Here is a 19,961-nt window from a genome sequence, read left to right as displayed (position 1 = left end):
GCATTCTTCCCCCTTCTGATCTTCTAATCCTCAATCTGCTCTTCCTTTCCATAGCCAGAGAGAGACCACAGATATATCTTACATTATGCCTCTGATGTGTTACTTTAAAATTGTGTATGATTCTCATTTGGGCAAATTACATTAAATTTTAAAATACTATTTAACGAAATTCCAAGGTGAACAATTTTTTTTTTTTACTTTTTATTAAGGTTATGATAGTTTACAATCTTGTGAAATTTCAATTGTACATTATTGTTTGTCAGTCATGTTGGTGGTACACCACTTCATCCTTTGTGCCCACCCCCTACCCCCCCTTTCCCCTGGTAACCACTAATCTGTTCTCTTTGTCTACATGTTTAACTTCCACATATGAGTGGAGTCATACAGAGATTGCCTTTCTCTATCTGGCTTATTTCACTTAACATAATACCCTCAAGGTCCATCCATGTTGTTGTGAATGGGACGATTTTATCTTCTTTATGGCTGAGTAGTATTCCATTGTATATATATACCATATCTTCTTTATCCAATCATCAGTTGATGGGCACTTAAGTTGCTTCCACATCTTGGCTATTGTAAATAATGCTGCAATGAACATAGGGGTGCATGGGACTTTTGGAATTGCTGATTTCAAGTTCTTTGGATAGATACCCAGTAGTGGGATGCCTCGGTCATATGGTATTTCTATTTTTAATTTTTTGAGAAATCTCCATACTGTTTTCCATAGTGGCTGCACCAGTTTGCATTCCCACCAGCAGTGTATGAGGGTTCCTTTTTCTCCACAACCTCTCCAACATTTGTCACTTTTTGTTTTGGTTATTTTTGCCCTCCTAATGGGTGTAAGATGATATCTTGGTGTAGTTTTGATTTGCATTTCCCTGATGGTTACTGATGATGAGCATCTTTTCATGTGTCAAGGTGAACAATTTTTATGAAAAGACAAACATCCTTCTAGGAGGGAAAGGAATCATATAAACATTTCTCTTTTTTATTGAAATATATTTGACATATAACATTGTGTAAATTTAAGGGGTATATGTTAATTTCATGCATTTATATATTGTAATATGATGGCCACTGTGGCAATAATTAGCACCTCTATCATGTTATATAATTATCCTTTCTTTTCAGTGGTTTGGATAATTAAGTTCTAGTCTCTCAGCAAGTTTGATGATTATAATACAATATTGTTGTCTATACACAGACATTTCTCAATTCTAACCTGTCTATTAAGTGCTTACAAAGTGCAAGGCCTTGGGGGCTGGCCCCGTGGCCGAGCAGTTAGGTTCGCGCGCTCCGCTGCAGGCGGCCCAGTGTTTCGTTGGTTCGAATCCTGGGCGCGGACATGACACTGCTCGTCAAGCCACGCTGAGGCAGCATCCCACATGCCACAGCTGGCAGGACCCACAACAGAGAATATACAACTATGTACCGGGGGGCTTTGGGAAGAAAAAGGAAAAAATAAAATCTTTAAAAAAAAAAAAAAAAAAGTGCAAGGCCTTGTACCAGGCACTCAGGAGACACAGATATACCCACAGACCCCCTTTCCTAAAGAACTTATGTCACCACTTAAAGAAAGCTTGAAACAAATTATTTATTTTCACAAAAAAGCTAAGACTAAGAAAGATTTTAACAGAGTTTATCAATTCTAAAGTACACCTTTTTCCACATTTTAAATTTTCTGAAATCAAGATGTGCATTATAAATGACAGCATCCTCCCCTAGCTATCCTCCATGCTGCAGTTGTGACACAGCCACCACTGCCTCTAGGTAAGCTGTTCCCATTTGCTGACCCTTCGGTTGAGTTATGTGCCATGTTGGAAAGACATGTGTTGAGCTTAACTGCCACTGAAGATATGTTCAAAAGGATTACAGTATGATACAGAATTGCAACAAAAAGTGATTGTATACATAAGAAGGTATGGAAACAACAATGGGCATGACATTTTTATCAGTGAAGCAAATATTTCCTGTTGGAGGAATACCCCCAAATTCTATATTTTCTTATGAAGCAAGAACCATGTTATAAGTGATAAGAAAGCAGTGTGTCATACTATAATTGGCAGTGGTTTTTTTCCCTTAGTGTATGTATCTTATTGGTGTTTTTTCTTCTTGGATATGACACTAAATGTACAGGCAACAAAAGCAAAAATAGACAAGCAGGACTATATCAAACTCTTAAAGAGTTTCTGTACAGCAAAGGAAATAATCAACAAATGAAAAGGCAATCTACAGGATGGGAGAAAATATATGCAAATCATGTATCTAATAAGGGGTTAATATCCAAAATATATAAGGAACTCCTCCAACTCAACAGCAAAGAAACAAATAGCAAGATTAAAACATGGACAAAGGATTTGAACTTCTCCAAAGAAGACATACAAATGGCCAACAGGCACATGAAAAGGTGCTCAACATCACTAATCATCAAGGAAATGCAAATCAAAATTACAATGAGATATCACCTCACAGCTGTTAGAATGGCTATTACCAAATAGACAAGAAATGACAAGCGTAGGTGAGAATGCAGAGATATTTGAACCCTTGTACACTGTTGGTGGGAATGTAAAATGGTGCAGCTGCTATGGAAAACAGCATGTAGGTTCCTCAAAAAATTAAAAATAGGACTATCATTTGATCTAGCAATTCTACTTCTGGGTATTTTATCCAGAATTGAAATAAGGGTCTCGAAGAGATATCTATACCCCCACATTCATTACATCGTTATTCACAATAGCCAAGATGTAGAAACAACCTAAATGTCCTTTGACATATGAGTAAATAAAGAAAATGTGGTATATACATATAATTGAATATTATTCAGCCTTAAAAAAGAAGGAAATCTTGCCATATACGACAACATGGATGGACCTTGAAGACATTATGGTAAGTAAAATAAGCCAGTCACAGAAGGACAGACACTGCGTAATTCCACTTACACCAGGTATCTAAAATAGTCAAACTCATAGAAGGAGAGAGTGGTGACTGCCAGGGGCTAGGAAAGAGGGAAAAGGTGGGGGTTCTATCCAAAATTCATAAAGTTTCAGTTATGCAAGATGAATAAGTTCCAGAGATCTGCTGTACAAGATTGTGCCTATAGTTAACAATACTGTATTATACATTTAAAAATTTGTTAAGAACAAAGATCTCATGTTAAGTGTTCTTACGACAATAAAAAAATATGAATCAACTAATTTTTTTTTTTAAGATTGGCACCTGAGCTAACAACTGTTGCCAGTCTTTTTTTTTTTTCCTGTTTTTTCTCCCCAAATCCCCCCAGTACATAGTTGCATATTTTTAGTTGTGGGTCCTTCTAGTTGTGGCATGTGAGACGCCGCCTCAGCATGGCCTGATGAGTGGTGCCATGTCCGAGCCCAGGATCCGAACTGGTGAAACCCTGGGCCACTGAAGCAGAACACGGGAACTTAACCACTTGGCCACGGGGCCGGCCCTCAACTAATTTTTTTTAAATGGTGTATCTTATAAAAGATAGTGGCTTAGATACAATGAAATATGTTAAGTATTGAGCCATTACCCTGGGCCAAGAAGTGTGCTAAGTACCTTCCATATGCCAATTCATGCAATCCTCACAGATATTAAGGTAGATATTATTCCTGTTATACAAATAACCCCTTGCCAGGGTCACAGCCAGTTAGCAGAAGAGTCTGAACAAGAACCCAGGTATATACTCTTCTCCCTCCCTAACAAGGCAAATTTCCAAGATGTCAGAACATTAGTTAGAGTTTGCAAGGTCAGCTCCTCCCACCCTACCCTCTTCCCCACTCCCCACTCATTCCTCCCTACCCAGAGATGGGAACAAGATGCTGGAGTTTATCCCTCAGGCTAATGACCAAATCGCCTGTCTGGCCTTGGGAGAGCCCTACCCTAACCATAACTATCTTCCCTCTGCCTTTCAATTATCACCTTCCAAGAACTATAAACCTAAAAGTAGGCCAAGCTCTGAATTTTTTGCAACAGCCTAAGGCACAAGTCTTTTTTATTTTGGTCAAACAATTGCAAAATTCCATGCTCCACCTTTCTTCTGACTTGGTCAGCCAACTCTGCCAAGTGTTTCCATTGTCAACCTCAAAGCAACAGCCCCAGGAGAAACAAGGGTGAAGCAATTATACAAAGTCCCAGAGATGGAAGGAACTGGAGACTTGCTCTATTATTCTCAGGTTTGGTGGGCTGATGATGGTTACTCCTTTAATTTAGGAAGGATGTAACATGACAAGCTAAGCATCCAAGTTAAAAACTTATACCGGATGTCATAAACTGGAAACCTAAAGTTATCTTTAGTCATATGAAACTATCTTCAATTGACACAAGATGGCCAAAGGAAGAAATAATCAAGGGGAAGAGAAGACGACTTTAATTTTACAATTTTAGCTTTACCCACTCACTGCATTCTACTTAATACAATCAAATCTGTGAAGTGTGTTCTTATTCCAACTTCCACATCACCAATTTAAAAAAGGAGGAGGGTGGAAAATCCCAAGGAGATTGAACTTCTTTTCCAAAGTGACAGAGTCAGGCAAGCTCTCAGGATTTCAGCTTAAAGTAGAACCTAGATCTCCTAACACTGAAACATGAGAGTAACATTTAATTTAAAAAACAACAAACCAACTCACTGAACAGCATATTGATCAAAAATAAAATCAACACAACACATGAAACCAACACTTCCTTGTGAAAATAAAAATGAAACAGTGAATTATCATTTTAGACTTTGGTTTGTTCAAATGACACAGTTTTCCATAGACATAAGGCCATACTTAATTATATGCAGAAGCTAATTCCTAAATATAATGTGTAAAGATTTTCACATGCTACCAATATTAAATTAAAAATTGTCATATTATTACACTATGCTCTTCTCTTCAAAAATGAAAGACTGAAAAAAATTTTTGCCAATTATATCAGTATGGTTTAGATTCAACATTAATTCATGTTTAGACCTCACCTAATAAGCCAGTGGCTCACAATCATATTTGTTCACTGATGCAAGAAAGGGATCTAGGTCAGAAGGCTGCTATAATAGGCAGACAGGAGAATATGGGTCTGAAATAACAGAGTCAGTAGAAATGGAAAGAAGTGACAAATATGAGAATGGTACCAAGATTTCAATTCTGAGCAAAGAATAGGATAGTGATGGCAATAAAAGAGATAGGAAAATAAAGGAGAAAGAAGGCCACAGGATGGGAATAAGGAATAAGGTGTTTGGTTGAGCCTGCTGGATCTGATGTGCATACATGAAACCATAGGGACATGTTCAACAGGAAGTCAGAAAGGACTCATGTGGATCTCAAGAGAAAAGTCCAGAGTAGAGACAGACATGGAAGCCAATAACCTAAGAGAGAACTACTGAAATTATGAGACCAGCATTAACACCAAATCACCAAAAAAGAGCATAGAGTGAGATGAAGAAAAGCCACCAGAGGCCCAAACCTGGGGTTGTTAGCAATGGAAGAGTCTGTGAAGAAGGAGAAGACGGAGTAGGTCAGAGGAGCAGGACTAACCAAGAGAGTTTCAGGATCCACGCTAAAGACAGAAAGAAAGAGCCACCTGCATCACAGATCACAGAAAGAGTCAAGAGTAAGCAGGAGAAGAAGGCTAATGAATTGGGTAGTTTTTTATTACGGCAGGACAGAAACCAATGTGGCAAGAAATTGAACAGAGAAAGGATGGAAAGGCAACCATATCCATCCACCCTCCTGATTAAGCTGAGGATATGGGGGGAAAGGCCTAGGACTCACTTGAGAGAGAATATGGCAAAGAGGATGAACTAGTACTATTTTGTCAACCATGCGTATCACTACATTAAGAGAAAAGGCTTCAAGTAACATCTGGCACAAGCATGTGAAAACCTGGATCTAGACAAGAACCATTCTGCCCATTAAAATCTACTCCCCTCACACACACACACACACACACACACACACTCATTTCTAAATGATAATGACTTTTCCAATACAGATACAAAAAGAATATCTACATTTTATTAAAACCGTTGTTAGAGGAGTAGATGTCATAAACTCTATATTTTGAAATACACCTTCTAGGTTTTATGTCAACGTTTTACTCAAGAGACTATCTCCTAGTTTTTGAAATGCCTTGCTACTTTTCTATCTTTTATGATCTAAATTTGGCACTATCATGAGTCATAAGAGAAAAAAATCCATAAAAAACCTATTAAGTTATAGTTAACTCCAGAGCTGTATTGAAAATGTTAACAAAGCATTTACACCGTGACACTTACATTGTGAAACAATCCTTAAAACCTCCCAAATATCAAAGATCTTTTATGCATCAAAGCTCTTATCTATGCAGTATCTTAAAACATGCTTTATGTTTACATAAAAATATTGTTTTCAATCATTAAATGACCTACAAGGCTGAAGAAAAATGAGAAGCTTATGAAAAATGGTCATGAAAGCAGCAAATACCTGAGGTACTCACAGCTGTGGAGTAGGGATTATGAGCTCCAGTATTTTCAGCCCAGCAGCCACATCCATAAAGAGCAGCCTGGGAAAAAAAGAAATCAGATAAATATAATATTTCATAAATAGTATATGTAATTATTAGCTTTCAACAGAAGAGAAAAATCATACCCTTCTAATAAAGCCTGGTTTAATAATGATGTATATCAACCGGGCAATAATACCAGAGGTTGCCTAAGACCTACACAAACAATGGTTCTAACACTCAAAACTATATTTTTAGCTATTGTACTAATCTGACAAACATTTTCAGGAAATAGCAAAAGAAAGTTTCTTAGAGTCTCATCAGCAATTCTTTTCCTTCCTTGAAAAACCTTCCCCCTACTGTAGTTTGTCAGCTAGCTGCTCCTCTGGCCCCTTGAAATCATTGTGGCTGCCTTAAAATAGTGCTTCCCAAACTAGGTGTATGTCAAATTGCTTGGGGACCTTGGTGATAGGAACTTTGGTTCCCACATAATCTGAGTCAGTGGTCTGCCAGTTGGCCCAGGAATTGGCATCATTAAACAGGGCCCCAGGGGACTGGGATGCAGGTGGTCCTCTATACTCTAGAAAACTCTGCTTTAGGAAGGCCTTTTCCATGCCTCTCTTGGGAGGCCCAATAGGAAGTGCAAACAGTTGTGTACCAAAGAGCCCAGTATATGCTCACCATTGTGCTAGATTCTGCCAGATGTAAAGAAAGGAGGCAAAAAGGCCCGTTCAAGCTAATCGCTTTATGAGGTGGTGGAGCAGACTTATAAATCTGAAACCAATAAGGAACACAATAACCTACTATGGTTTAATAAAAGAATATGAGAATCATTCTTGTTTTGTTTCCAACAATGCCACCCAGAATGTCTGGATTCATCTCTTCAGTATCCACAATGACATCTCTGCCCTCAGGAAGGGGATCACAACTGATAACTTTTCCACTCCTTAGTTAGAACCAGAATTAGAAAACCCCTTAGTTAGCTATCATAGAGAAATACAAGGAGGCATGCTCAAGAATGTTCATTACCACATGTTTGGTAAGAATGAAGAACTGAAAACAATATAAATGTCAATCAGTAAAGACATGACTAAATGTTGGCATAGCAATATGTGGAATTCATGGCAAAAGTTCAAAAGAAACCCCTAAATTTTCAAAAAAAGATTTTTAGCAACTAATACAGAAAGATCTCCAAAACATATCGTTGAGTAAAAAAGAAAAAACAAAAAAGGCAAACTGCAACAATACATTTAGTATCCAGTATGATTTATGAAGGAAAAAGATACTCCCATAAAACAGTATTGTTATTTCCTAGGAGCTCACTTCTGAGGACTAGGGGAAGAAGCTAATACCTACGGGGCATGGTGACCAGACAGGCTTCAGCTTTCTGCAGTATTCTATTCTTTTTCATAAGTACTTCAGAATTCATTGCTGCAGTATTCTACCCAGAGCAGGAATCTCCATAAAATATCCCAGGCACTTCTGATACTAAGAACCTCACTGCCTCACGTGGGAACATATTCCCCTTTTGGACACTTTCCATTGGATGAAAGTTCTTCCTTAGACTGCTTTACAGAATATCTGTTTTATCATAACTTCCACTCTCTTGTTCTACCTTCTGGAAATACTTTAACCTCCCCCTAAAGTCCTACAAATTTTTTAAAACAGCTACCCTAGTGCCCTGGTTACTCTCTTCTCACTCAAAACATCCTAGATTTTTGAACTGTTCCTCAAGACTCTGAGATGCACACATCTACCCCACTCCCCTAATCACTCTCCTTGAGAAATAATCCAGAGTCCAGGATGACTGGCAATGAAGTCTCCAGTGTGCATGTGATCCACAGTCACCATCCCCAGTTGTCAGTGATGAAAGTTCTCTTAAAAGTAGAACCAAGAACTGAAAACAACACTCTCAACACGGCAGACAGAAGAAAATCTATTACGGCCTTTGAAAACATCACACTTCTAAAATACACAAGACTGCTGGGTCAGAGTGACAAGTGAAAGCCCTACAGAAGTCAGAAGTGATTCAGTATATGGATTTCAGAATAAAATTGGAAGACTTGTAAGATAAGCCATTCAACTACTACTACCTGGGACAGGTGCTGGGTTAGCCAAAGCCTCACAGAACACGCAACTTCAGTAAAAGGGCCTGTTCTTCCTTCAATGAAAACCCAGGATATTAGCCCACTTTCCTTTCCATTCTCCACAATTATCTTGACCAGGAGCCTGCACCCTAAAAATGGTAAATAAGGCCACAAGGACACTTCTTAGAAACCCAGTGGAGGACATCTCCTTCTAGAAAAGAAAGAATATTTATTCTTATTCTTCTGTCTTCTAAGCAAATTCCCTTTATGCTATACCTCTCCTCAATTCCATAACCTAAAGTTGTCTCTTCCTTTTTAACCTTCTAAAATTGGTTGGGCTGAGATGTGACAGGTAAGATAAAAGAAAGAATCAGAGATTGTCCCTCTCTTATCCAATTCTTTGGATAAAATATAACACCCCTGGGGGTCGGCCCAGAGGCATAGTGGTTAAGTTTGCCTGCTCTGCTTTGGCAGCCCAGGGTTCGTGGGTTCAGATCCCGGGTGTGGACCTAGCACCACATGTCAAGCCATGCTGTGGCAGTATCCCACATAAAATAGAGGAAGACTGGCACAGATGTTACTTCAGGGACAATCTTCCTCATAAAAAATACATACATATATATATATATAAAACAACGTTAAGCAGGCCTTAAAAAACAAAAACATCATCAACCAAAAAAGTTTCCTTTTTAGTAATAAAATTTTATTAAAGCTATTATCATGTAGTAAAAGTAGGTCATATAAGTGATACTATTATTATTTATTCTTCTCTGGGTCTTAGTTTCCTCTTTTGTAAAATGAGGATAATAAAAACACCTACCTCTTAGTGTTATAGGATCATGGGAATTAACACACCCATTGCACATAGCAAGCGATTAATAAACAGTAGCTATGGCTGTTATTACAGGGGACTATGATAAGCAACTTAAATACATTTTGTCATTTGATCTTCTAGAATTTTGTAAGGTAGCTATTTATCCCCATTTTATAATTGTGGAAAGTATAGCTTAAAAACACTGAATAACTCATCCATAGGAAGGGAACTCGTAAGAGGGGAGATGGGATTAGAATAATGGTTTGCTTGAACCCAAAGTCCACACTCCTTTGTGTGTGTGTGTGTGTGTGTGTGTGTGTATGTGTGTGGCGGGGGGCGGGGGGGGGGGGTGGGCAGCCACAGGGCGTTGCGGGGAGATAAGCCCTGAGTTAACATCTGTGCCCTTCTTCCTCTATTTTATATGTAGTACTCCTGCCACAGCATGGCTTGCTAAGCAGTGCTTAGGTCTGTGCCTGGTATCTGAATGGGCAAACCCCAGGCCACCGAAGCACAGCATGCGAACTTAACTGCTACGCCACCAGTCCAGCCCCCCAAAGCCCACACTCTTAACCACTAAAATCAACTACCTGTTGGCGGAGGGTGGTAGTGGAATAAAATAATTCCTTTCCCATGTCCCAGCTGTAAATTCTAATTATTATGGTAAGCTAAAGAAGTAAATAAGTTCTAATTCAAATTGCCATTTCACCATCTGAACTATTATCATATATCTATAGCAGAGTAATATGCTAAAATTTTTAAACAGTTCATTTGTGCATTTAAAATGTATCTAAAAGTATCTAGTTTTAGCACATTAAGAAAAATAGTCTTGGCGTTTTTTAAATAATTTGCTTGTGTACTTTGTTTCACACAGTACTGATTGTCAAGACTGATTCTTTACCTCTCTGATGCTTACATATTTCCAAGCTAATTACATCTCCTCTATCCAAGCAATATCATCCAATTAAGCAACTGCATCTTCCTGTAAATACCTTACTCCTTCCACACCCTTTCCCGATTTTTCAGCTCTCACAAACTGTATATTCATAAACTAGCCAAGTGGGGTAAATCAACATGTAAGTTTTACATAAGCATTTCTTTTTCCAGGACAGTCCCGTGTGCAGTGACAGAATGGCTTCAAGATTATTCTACGTAATATCCTGCTAACATAGTCCAGAACTATCCTTGGTTCTGTTGTTGCTATTTTGCTAACCAAAACAAACAAAAAACAGTGAGAAAGTCATGGGAATTGCAATGAAAGGAAGGCAGCTCTGCTGGCTTTTCTCTCTCCTTCTCCACCAAGGCATCCAAATCTGATACGCCAAGCTTGGTTTTCTTATTCCAAACTTGACAAATACACAGGGCTTTATAATGTGGAAAAATACCATGACCAGACGAAGGCTTTTTACAATGAGTTCAAAGCATTGCACACATGTTGAGTAATCATTCCCTATGAATCCCCTTGTACGGTAGGCAAAGAACAGCACAAAATTAATTATTCTTCCCTGCTCCTTCCCTCCGCAGGACTATAAGTGGCTTGTCCACAATAAAGGACAGATCAGGGAACATCACTTGTGGCTTTGCAAAAACATCCTCCATGAATCAGATCACTCTGCTCCAAGTACTGACGAACCACCATGTCCAAAGTAATTGTGACACTGACTCTTCTTCAAACGTGAGAGACAAAGAGCACAGAGCATGCTAAGCAGTGCTCCATATGTAACAGGAGATCCAAATACTGAGCTTAAACACACCCCTTGCAACTACTTGAACAGACTCCATAAGGGTGTCCAATTTATTTTTTCACTCAACAAATATTTATTAAGCTCATAAGTAATGAGCCAAATTGGTTTATACTCAGAAAGCTTACTAAATCAAATGGATTGTTAAATTTCATTCTCAGTATAGAAACTGGATTAGAGGGGGGTGGGGGGTGATGAAGAAGATGTGCAAGACGTGCAAGTGAACTTGCACATAAATTAGATCCTCCTTATATCTAGATTTCTTAAGTAGTATCATGTATTGGTGACGTGAAATATTGGTTAGTCTATAAAATAGCTTAAATGCTCAATCAGAGGAAGGATTTAGAGGGTCAAAATGTTACTGTTCCTTGAATGGAAGAAATATAAAAAGCAACTCTAAAATGATTTTCCCACCTAAAAAGTAAGCAGCAATATAGTCAGTAGTGCTTGTTCCTTTTAAAAAGAATGACACTTACAAAGCAAGAAAATGGAAATCAACATACATTTATGAAATGACTACTAAATGCCAAGGCCAGTACTTGGCCTGTTGAAAGCAGCAAACATAGGATTACCAGTTGCAAAGATCAGAAAGAACCCTATCACTATGAGATACGTGGGTTTTTTAAAAAAATCTTGAAAAAGTATTTGATTGATGATTTATACTACATAAATGTTAAATAACAACGCTATCATTTATTTTTTCTAAAGAAAATAATGTCTCTATTGGTTTAAAAAGTTGTGAACTAGAAAAATCCATGTTCTAACTTGAAAAACTAGTTCAAAAACCCCATAATTACTTACCTGTCCAACTCTCCCTGGATGTTTCAAGGCCAAGCCTCCACTGGAGACAGCAGCAGCAACATTCCCTTCGTGGTCCACAACCACAGCACCCACTGTATCCAAAGTGCCTGAGTCATTCTCCTGTAGAGCAAAAGTGGCATGAGCATTCACTAAGCATGCTATGTGACAATTTGATATGACTACATAGCACTTTTCCATATAATCATGACATAACAAAATCTGAGCTAATCCTAAATTAGGAAATTCAGCAATTTCCTAAAATTATCTATTATCAGGTTATCACTAAAACTCTGTTCAAGTCAAAATGCACTTTCCACTGAAAAATCCTGAACAAAAGGTGTCTCATTGCTTTTCTCTATAAGCCTAAGGGAGAAAAAAAATGATTTATTATAAATTAGAGCATATCATGGTAACTCCTTAATCTCAAGAATTAAATTCATGATTGAGAATTTGTAGAGGAAAAGATGTGTGACATAGTGAACCAATAAATGCTGCTATTAGCCTTTTTTAAAATATATACAAATTTCTATAAGTAATATATTCGGCACAATAAATGAAAATAAATGAAAAGAATAGCATTTAAAATTTTGAAGTATATTATGCTATTATTTTCTTATACAGTTCCTTGCTTATGAGAAACTTTATAGCGAGTTCCTTTCTCTGTTATGATAATAATGTGCTTGCCAATTGTACGGCAGAAAATTTTGCATTCCTGGGAGGGATCTTTGTATTTCTGTGTCTTGTCCCAGATCCCATACACTTAAGGTATTTCACATGTAGTAACTAAAAGTGGCTGTCTTCTACCTTGAAGATTTTTGGGTCACCTGAGCAAGACAGATAAACTTTACACTACTGGATAAAAATCAGAATTAATGGAGGCAGGAAAAGAGTTTCATGAAAAAATATCTCTATTTTTTATATATTAAAAAGAGGAGCTACTGTAAGTCTTTAGGTTATTAGCAGTCATGGTGGTGTTCTTACACTTAGGTCACTGGTTTTAAAACTGTGCCCCAGAACTCAAGACTCTCACCCACGCCCTTACATCCAAGTATGCATAAAAGAGCCAGGCACAAGCCCAGATTCAATAAGACAGCTTTCCCTCCTGTGTGGTTTATCATGCTTATACTACTGAGCAAGACTTCATTTGTACTGAGGGATCCCTGGCTAAGCAATTTTTGAAATGCCACACTTAGGCAATCCCGAGAAAAGTCCATGAGCTCTCAAGGCCACGTCAGAGGCTGAGCAACATTGAAGGGAATTTTGAAATACTGGAAACAGAATGCAAAGAAAAGATTTTTTCTTTAAGCAAACTGAAAAATTCAGAGGCAGAATACTCCACAACAAATACTACATTAAGTCTGTTAGAAGAAGGCACATGTAGATATTTACATTTCTTTGGTTCCTTCTCTAAATTCTAATTCCCCTTAAATATACTGATATACTATGACAGTACTTACTTTGATAGAAAAGGTGTACCTGACTGAAATGAGTGCTATTCCTACTCTCCCTTTTAACCACAGCGAGGGAAAGCCTAGCCCATGGATCCACATGGCCATATGCCAGAATACCACAGTTCTGCAGGTGGCAGGCTGCCTGATTTTCAAGGCTAGTTCCCTAACCTGACTATAAACTCTCTGAGGAAAAGTCTGATCCACTCTGTTTCATTTTGCACACAGCAGACATTCCAGACATACTTATTCTGTAATTGGGAGGAAATAAAGCATGGCTGCATCCCTGATTCACAAAAACAAGCCCAGTAAGTGTTGATACATATTATGCCATTCTAATGTCAGGGCCTCCTCTAATGTCAGTCTCCCATCTCCTTTTCTCCACATTCAACTTTATGCAAATCCAGAGGATGCCACTGTCTTAGGGAAGACTTAACAATAACCAGGTTTGATCAGTTGGTATGGACAAAGCAAAGTTTATCTTCTTTGGCAGATAAGATGAAAGTATTAAAGAAATGCATTAGACATATTTTATTCCAGAAAAGACAGATACTCCTAAACAGAAATGTACTTTTAAAGTAAACATTTGTTTTATTATTCTAAGAAATGATTTCTAAATCCTTACATCCTTGCAACTTCAGATAGAGAAGTGTTTGTTCCTTGTCCAGATGCAAGGCTTGCATCTTCTACAGGAGGGCTTCTCAAACTTTTATGTGCGTACAAATCATCTGGAGAATCTGTTTAAATACAGATTCTGATGACGTAATATGGGATTGGTCAAGACTGTACATCTAACAACCTCCCAGTAATGTTGATGCTGATGTTGCTGGTCCACAGACCCTACTTTGAGAAACAAGATCTGATAGCATCCCACAGGATCATTATCAGCCAAACGTCTGCTCTACTCATTCTGAAGCAAATAATTTTATAGGCACAAATCTGCTGAAGGAGAAACTTAAACCATCTAAAACTAACATTATATCAACATAAAAAAATTAAGTTCTATCCTGTTCAACTATCAGCTGGCAGCATATCACCATGATCATACCACTATGAACATACCGAAAAGTATTTTAAAGTATTGATCTTATACTGGTTCTCTTAGAAATGGACAACTCTCATACAAATAAACAGACACTGTAAAATAACTTTCCTCAACAACAACAACAAAAGTCAAGAAGCAGTATTCTTTATTAGTTCTTTTTCTACTAACTGTGACTACTTATCCTATTTAAGCATTCTATAAAATACAAATTTTACTGAGAGGATGCATAACACATACACAATGATATACATTATCTGTAAAACAATTCTCTTGGCATTTCAATCAGGACATCATGAACTATGAGAACTCTTATGCCTAACCAAACTAGTGTAGAAAAATACAAAAGGATTATAGATGGATGGATTCACTGTAACTTCGTTTTCAAAAATGAAAAATCAAGCAAAAAGTAGAGAATCCTGTTCCAAATTAAGCTAAATATTCCTAAGGGCTTGCAACACCTGCAAGATGAGAATTAGTTCATAAATAGTCAAGAATTAGTTCACAGATTTCACATACTGAAAAGCAAATTTAAGGATGATTAAGTAATATTTAAGCATTTTTATGAAGTGCAGATAAACGGAGAGAAAGACAAATACTGGTATTTGGGCTATAGCAATTGCACAGAGCTCATTTGTACAGAAATGAAATCTTGGAAAGGTTAAAAAACACACAATGACTGTTACTATATAGACGTACTATTATATTCTTACACTCCATAAATACTTAAAAGTAAATGTACCACACAGATACACATGTACCTGTTGTCTTTGACTGAAACATGCTATTTGCATTACTTTTTTGATAAAATTGTGACTAAAAAGCAACTGTATAAACTATAGTTCCCCTCAGAATAAATATGAGTATATAAAGTTGGCATAGAGATTGCATGTGTTATGGAAAACATGCATATTGAAATAAACATGTTTATTGAAATAAAACTTTCTTGAAGTAACCAATAAACTAGTAATCACTGTCGGGCTTAGTATCAAAAGTTTTTATTTTTCTCTTCTCCAAACTGAAGATGGCTATTACACAGTTATTATAAGAATTAAATTAAGTAACATATGTAAACTACTTTAAAAGGAATAAATCTCTTAAAATAAAGTTTAGATACTTTCCACCCGAAAATTAAGCCTCTAACCTGCCCTTTAACTCTGAAATCTGCCAAGAGACACCATCGACCAGTTACTTATCTCATTAACTTGGTCTTTCTTCTGTACAGAGTTACTCAAATATCAATTGCTAAAATACAAGAATAATATCTCAAATGTATAAGTGTATGTATCCTGAAATTGGTGTATGGTGGAATTACCCTAAAACAATAATAAAGATAGAAATACATTTTTTGAAAATATACCAAACCTTCCTAATACACCGATGTTAGGTTTATGAGCAGCATATAATGGCACGAGCTTCCATTTGAAAAAAAGTAGATGACTTATGCCCTCATGACAGTACAGCAACCCCAGCATAAAGCTTTACCATCTCTCAGTATCCTAAACATGGAATGATAGGTCGAGCTACAGGAGACCGAGATCTGGTTCCACTTCTGTCTCCTACAAACCAGTCCCCTACAGTGGGACCACTGTGGGCTCAGAGTATATCAGGTGTGTACAAACAAAGTATGATTTAGCTAGAATTATCTGCTCTCATGTATCTGGCTTGGTTCAAACCAAGGAAAATTTGGATACAACACCCAATGACCTTTCTCTTCTCTCTTTAGAAAATCACCCTTCTCATGCCCAGTACCATAAATGACGTTTCTTGTAAACTGAAGTCAAGATGTCTATTCTTAAATAATCCTTTATTTTCTTTATCTAATAAGTACACATTAAATATCTTTGCAACACTACACAAATTAGTGCCAAACATATCTACAACAGAGAAAAATTTATATTATATAAAACTCTGTTATTTAGTCCCTAAATCACTCAACAAAAGTTAACAGAAACATTTTTAGCTCAAAATAAAAATAAAGTGGGTTAACCATGTTTTTATGGGGCTTTAATATATCTGGATTACAACTTAAATTATAAATTCATAGAATAACAAAGTTGCAGAGGACTACCTAAAAATTCCAAACCCTCAAAGTTGGCAAAGAACAATGTCTTCCAAATGGCAGAATTCCTATACGATGTTCTGAGGCTTGCAACATTAAAAGTGGAAAAGGCAAGTTTTAATCTCATCTTTTTAAAAAAATCTTTCAAATACTAAAATATGGGTTTTTTCTCTTCAAAATGAAACAGCTTGAGAGCCTTGGTGTGCATGTTGAGTGAGAATGTGTAAGTGATGGTAGAGACCAGATGAACATGCTCATGACTTAGGTTATTATGCAGTTGAACAGTAAAAACCACCACCATGGCATTTTTATACAGCTTTAAATCATTTTTATTCTTATTCATAATGTTGTTTAATTAATATTATTTAATTTATACTCATAATGAACCACTGGTTTAGGATAGTAAACCTAAGATATCCTGGAGTTGAAATAAAAATTGAGGAATTTAAGAATGATGATAATTCTGACAAGCTCGTTAAGATGATATTAACTAAATTATATTCATTCAGTTAAAATACTGGGCCGGCCCGGTGGCGCAGCAGTTAAGTTCGCACGTTCTGCTTCGGCAGCCCGGGGTTTGGCAGTTTGGATCCCGGGTGCAGACATGGCACCACTTGGCTCGCCATGCTGTGGTAGGTATCCCACATATAAAGTAGAGGAAGATGGGCATGGATGTTAGCTCAGGGCCAGTCTTCCTCAGCAAAAAGAGGAGGATTGGCAGAAGTTAGCTCAGGGCTAATCTTCCTCAAAAAAAAAAAAAATACAGAACACACCTCAGTAACTTCAAAAATCAGTTTAAAAATATAATTATGAATATATCCAATTTGGCTTCACATTTTTGTGGAATAAATATTAATCACAATTTTAAGTTTCTAAATTAAATATACACCTAGCTATGACCGAGCAACTAAATCCCTAAATATTTACCCAAGAGAAATCAAAATAAACATCACAAAAGACTTGTCAAGAATGTTCATAGAACCTTTAATTGCAATAGTCAAAATCTGGAAACAATCCAAATTTCTATCAATAGGGGAATGAGTACACAAACTGTGATACAGGCAACAGTAGAGGACTACTCAGCAATAAAAAGGAACTAGTGACACGTACAATATGGATAATCTCTCAGACGCACGCCGAGTAAAAGAAGCTGGATATGACAGAATACATAATACGATTCCATCTGCATGAAGTTTGAGAACAGGTAAAACTACTCTGTGGTGACAAAGAACCAGAAACTGGTTGTCTTGGAAGGGGTGCATAGACTATGAAGGGGCATGATGAAACCTTCTGGAGCAATGGAAATGTTTTATATCTTGATAGGTGTATGGCTTACATGGTTGTATACACGTCAAAATTCAAATTATACACTTAAGATGTGTGCATTTCACTGTATGTTCAGTTTTACCTTAAAAAAATCAACAGCTGATGCATTTCTCTTAAGGTACACAAACAAGAACTCAAAACATCAGGTCACGAACAAATTTTCCAACTTTTTCCTAATAGCATAACACATTTACATTTATGTAACATTTAATACACGTCTGATTGCAATTGCAAGCAGGGGGAAGGGTGATGGAAAATATGAAAGAGGTGGTAAAAAATATGAGTGAGAGAAAATCTAATGTATGTCCAACTAGAAAGAATAGACAGAATAAAGAAGAGAAAATGGCTTAAATTTCCCAGAATTGACGAAAAGTAAGAATCCAGATCTCCAGGAAGCCAGAGAAAAAGAAAAGGCATCAGGTAGAAAGGAAAGATCACCTACAAGAGAATGACAGCAGAATTCCCAGAAACCCAATGGAAGTCAGAAGACAGTGGTATGATATCTTCAAGGGACTCAGAGAAAAGCAACTGTAAATCTAGAAGTGGATCCCCAACAAAATTACCTTTTAGGAACAAAAATTTAAAAGATATTTATAAATAAACAAATAAAACGAGTTTACCACCAAGAGACCTGCACTTAACGAAATCCTGAAGAGCCATTCTATTGAACACTCCATCCAGAGCACCTTCTGCATTGCTCCCTACCACCTACTCACAAGCACACCTAATCTCCCTTTCTTGGCTCTACTTTATCTTTTTTCCATAACATCTCATCATATCCTAAAATGTGTAATTTATTTTCATATTATTTAAACTGCCAATTTTCTCCCCACAAGACTGGAAGCTCCATGAAGGCAGTAATCTTTGCATGTTTTATTCATTACCCTATGTTAAGCACCCAGAAAAGCACTTGATACTCTTAGGCATTCAATAAATACTTGTTGAATGTATGAATGAATAAACAAATGATATACCTCAAGATGAAGGAAAATAATTGCTATAGTCTGAATGTTTGTGTCCTTCGAAAATTTACATATTGAAATCCTAACCTGCAAGGTGATGGCATTAGAAGGTGGGGCACTGGAAGATGATTAGGTCATGAAGGCAGAGCCCTCATGAAGGGATTAGTGCCCTTCTAAAAGAGGCCCTAGAAGCTCCCTTGCCCCTTCTGCCATATGAGATCACAGCAAAAAGATGGCCATCTAGAAAGCAAGCACTCACCAGACACTGAATCTGCCTGGGCCTTGATGTTGGACTTCCCCCACTATGCCTCCAGAACTGTGAGACATAAATTTCTGCTGTTTATAAGACAGCCATCTACGGTATTTTGTTATAGCAGCCCAAAGGGACTAAGACAATAATCCAAGAAGGACAATCAGACATGAAACCAGGACTGGCTAAGCAAATAAAATGACAAAACTGCATGTAAATCAAAACTAATATTGTCTTTAAAAATAATAATCATGTGTTACTAGAAGGTCAGATTGAGTCTTTAAACCTGGCTCTACGTTATTTATGAGAGATACACCTAAAGCATAAGAGTATGGAGAAGTTTCAAGTAAAAGAATAGGAAAAAAAAAAAAGAAAGATACCAAGCAGGAACCAATCCAAACAACGTAGCTTTCTTAACATGAAGAAAAATAAGTTTTAAGACAAAAAGTGTTAATAGAGATAAACGGTCTCTATATGATAAACACTGAAAGTTAAGATTCACCAAAGAGATATAATGCTTCTACATTTGTATGCACCTACGAAAAATAGCCTCAAAAGTATGTAAAGCAAAAACAGAGCAATAAGAAGAAATCAACAAACCGTATCTCACAATGAGATATTTTAACACATCTCTCTAAACTATGAATAGGTCAAACAACCAAGAAAAAAAAATTAGTAGGAAATAAAAGATCTGAATAGCACATTAAAAAGCCTGATTACACGGGAATTCACAGAAGTCTGTTTCCAACAATTAGAGGGAAATATTCTTTTCAAGCACATGTAAATATTTACAAAAATTGACCATACATTAAACCATAAACTAAATCACAACAAATTTCAAGAAACAATGTCAAACAGAATACACTCTCTGATTATAAAATAATTAAGTTAGGAGTCAGCAAAGGTAATAAAATTTGGAAATCAACAAAGAAAGAAATAGGGGCCAGCCCCATGGCCAAGTGGTT

The 19,961-nt window shown here is 36.9% G+C and overlaps 1 protein-coding gene across 12 annotated transcripts in view; it reads right to left on the bottom strand.

The window, feature by feature from the left end:
* TASP1 (taspase 1) overlaps positions 1 to 19,961 on the bottom strand; it is a 244,064-nt gene that overhangs the window by 132,239 nt on the left and 91,864 nt on the right. For 7 of the 12 annotated variants that reach the window (XM_070588800.1, XM_070588804.1, XM_070588802.1 and 4 more), the window contains 2 exons: positions 11,907 to 12,026; positions 6,447 to 6,525 (listed from right to left, as the gene is read on the bottom strand). In XM_070588800.1, coding sequence (XP_070444901.1) covers positions 6,447 to 6,525; positions 11,907 to 12,026 — 199 coding nt within the window. The remainder of the gene's footprint in view (positions 1 to 6,446; positions 6,526 to 11,906; positions 12,027 to 19,961) is intronic. The other 5 variants (XR_011530954.1, XR_011530953.1, XM_070588803.1 and 2 more) reach the window with 1 other exon arrangement.

This window comes from Equus przewalskii, chromosome 21 (assembly GCF_037783145.1).
Source record: "Equus przewalskii isolate Varuska chromosome 21, EquPr2, whole genome shotgun sequence".
In the NCBI taxonomy this organism is placed as follows: Eukaryota; Metazoa; Chordata; class Mammalia; order Perissodactyla; family Equidae; genus Equus; species Equus przewalskii.
This window is presented reverse-complemented; position numbering and strand designations above follow the sequence as displayed.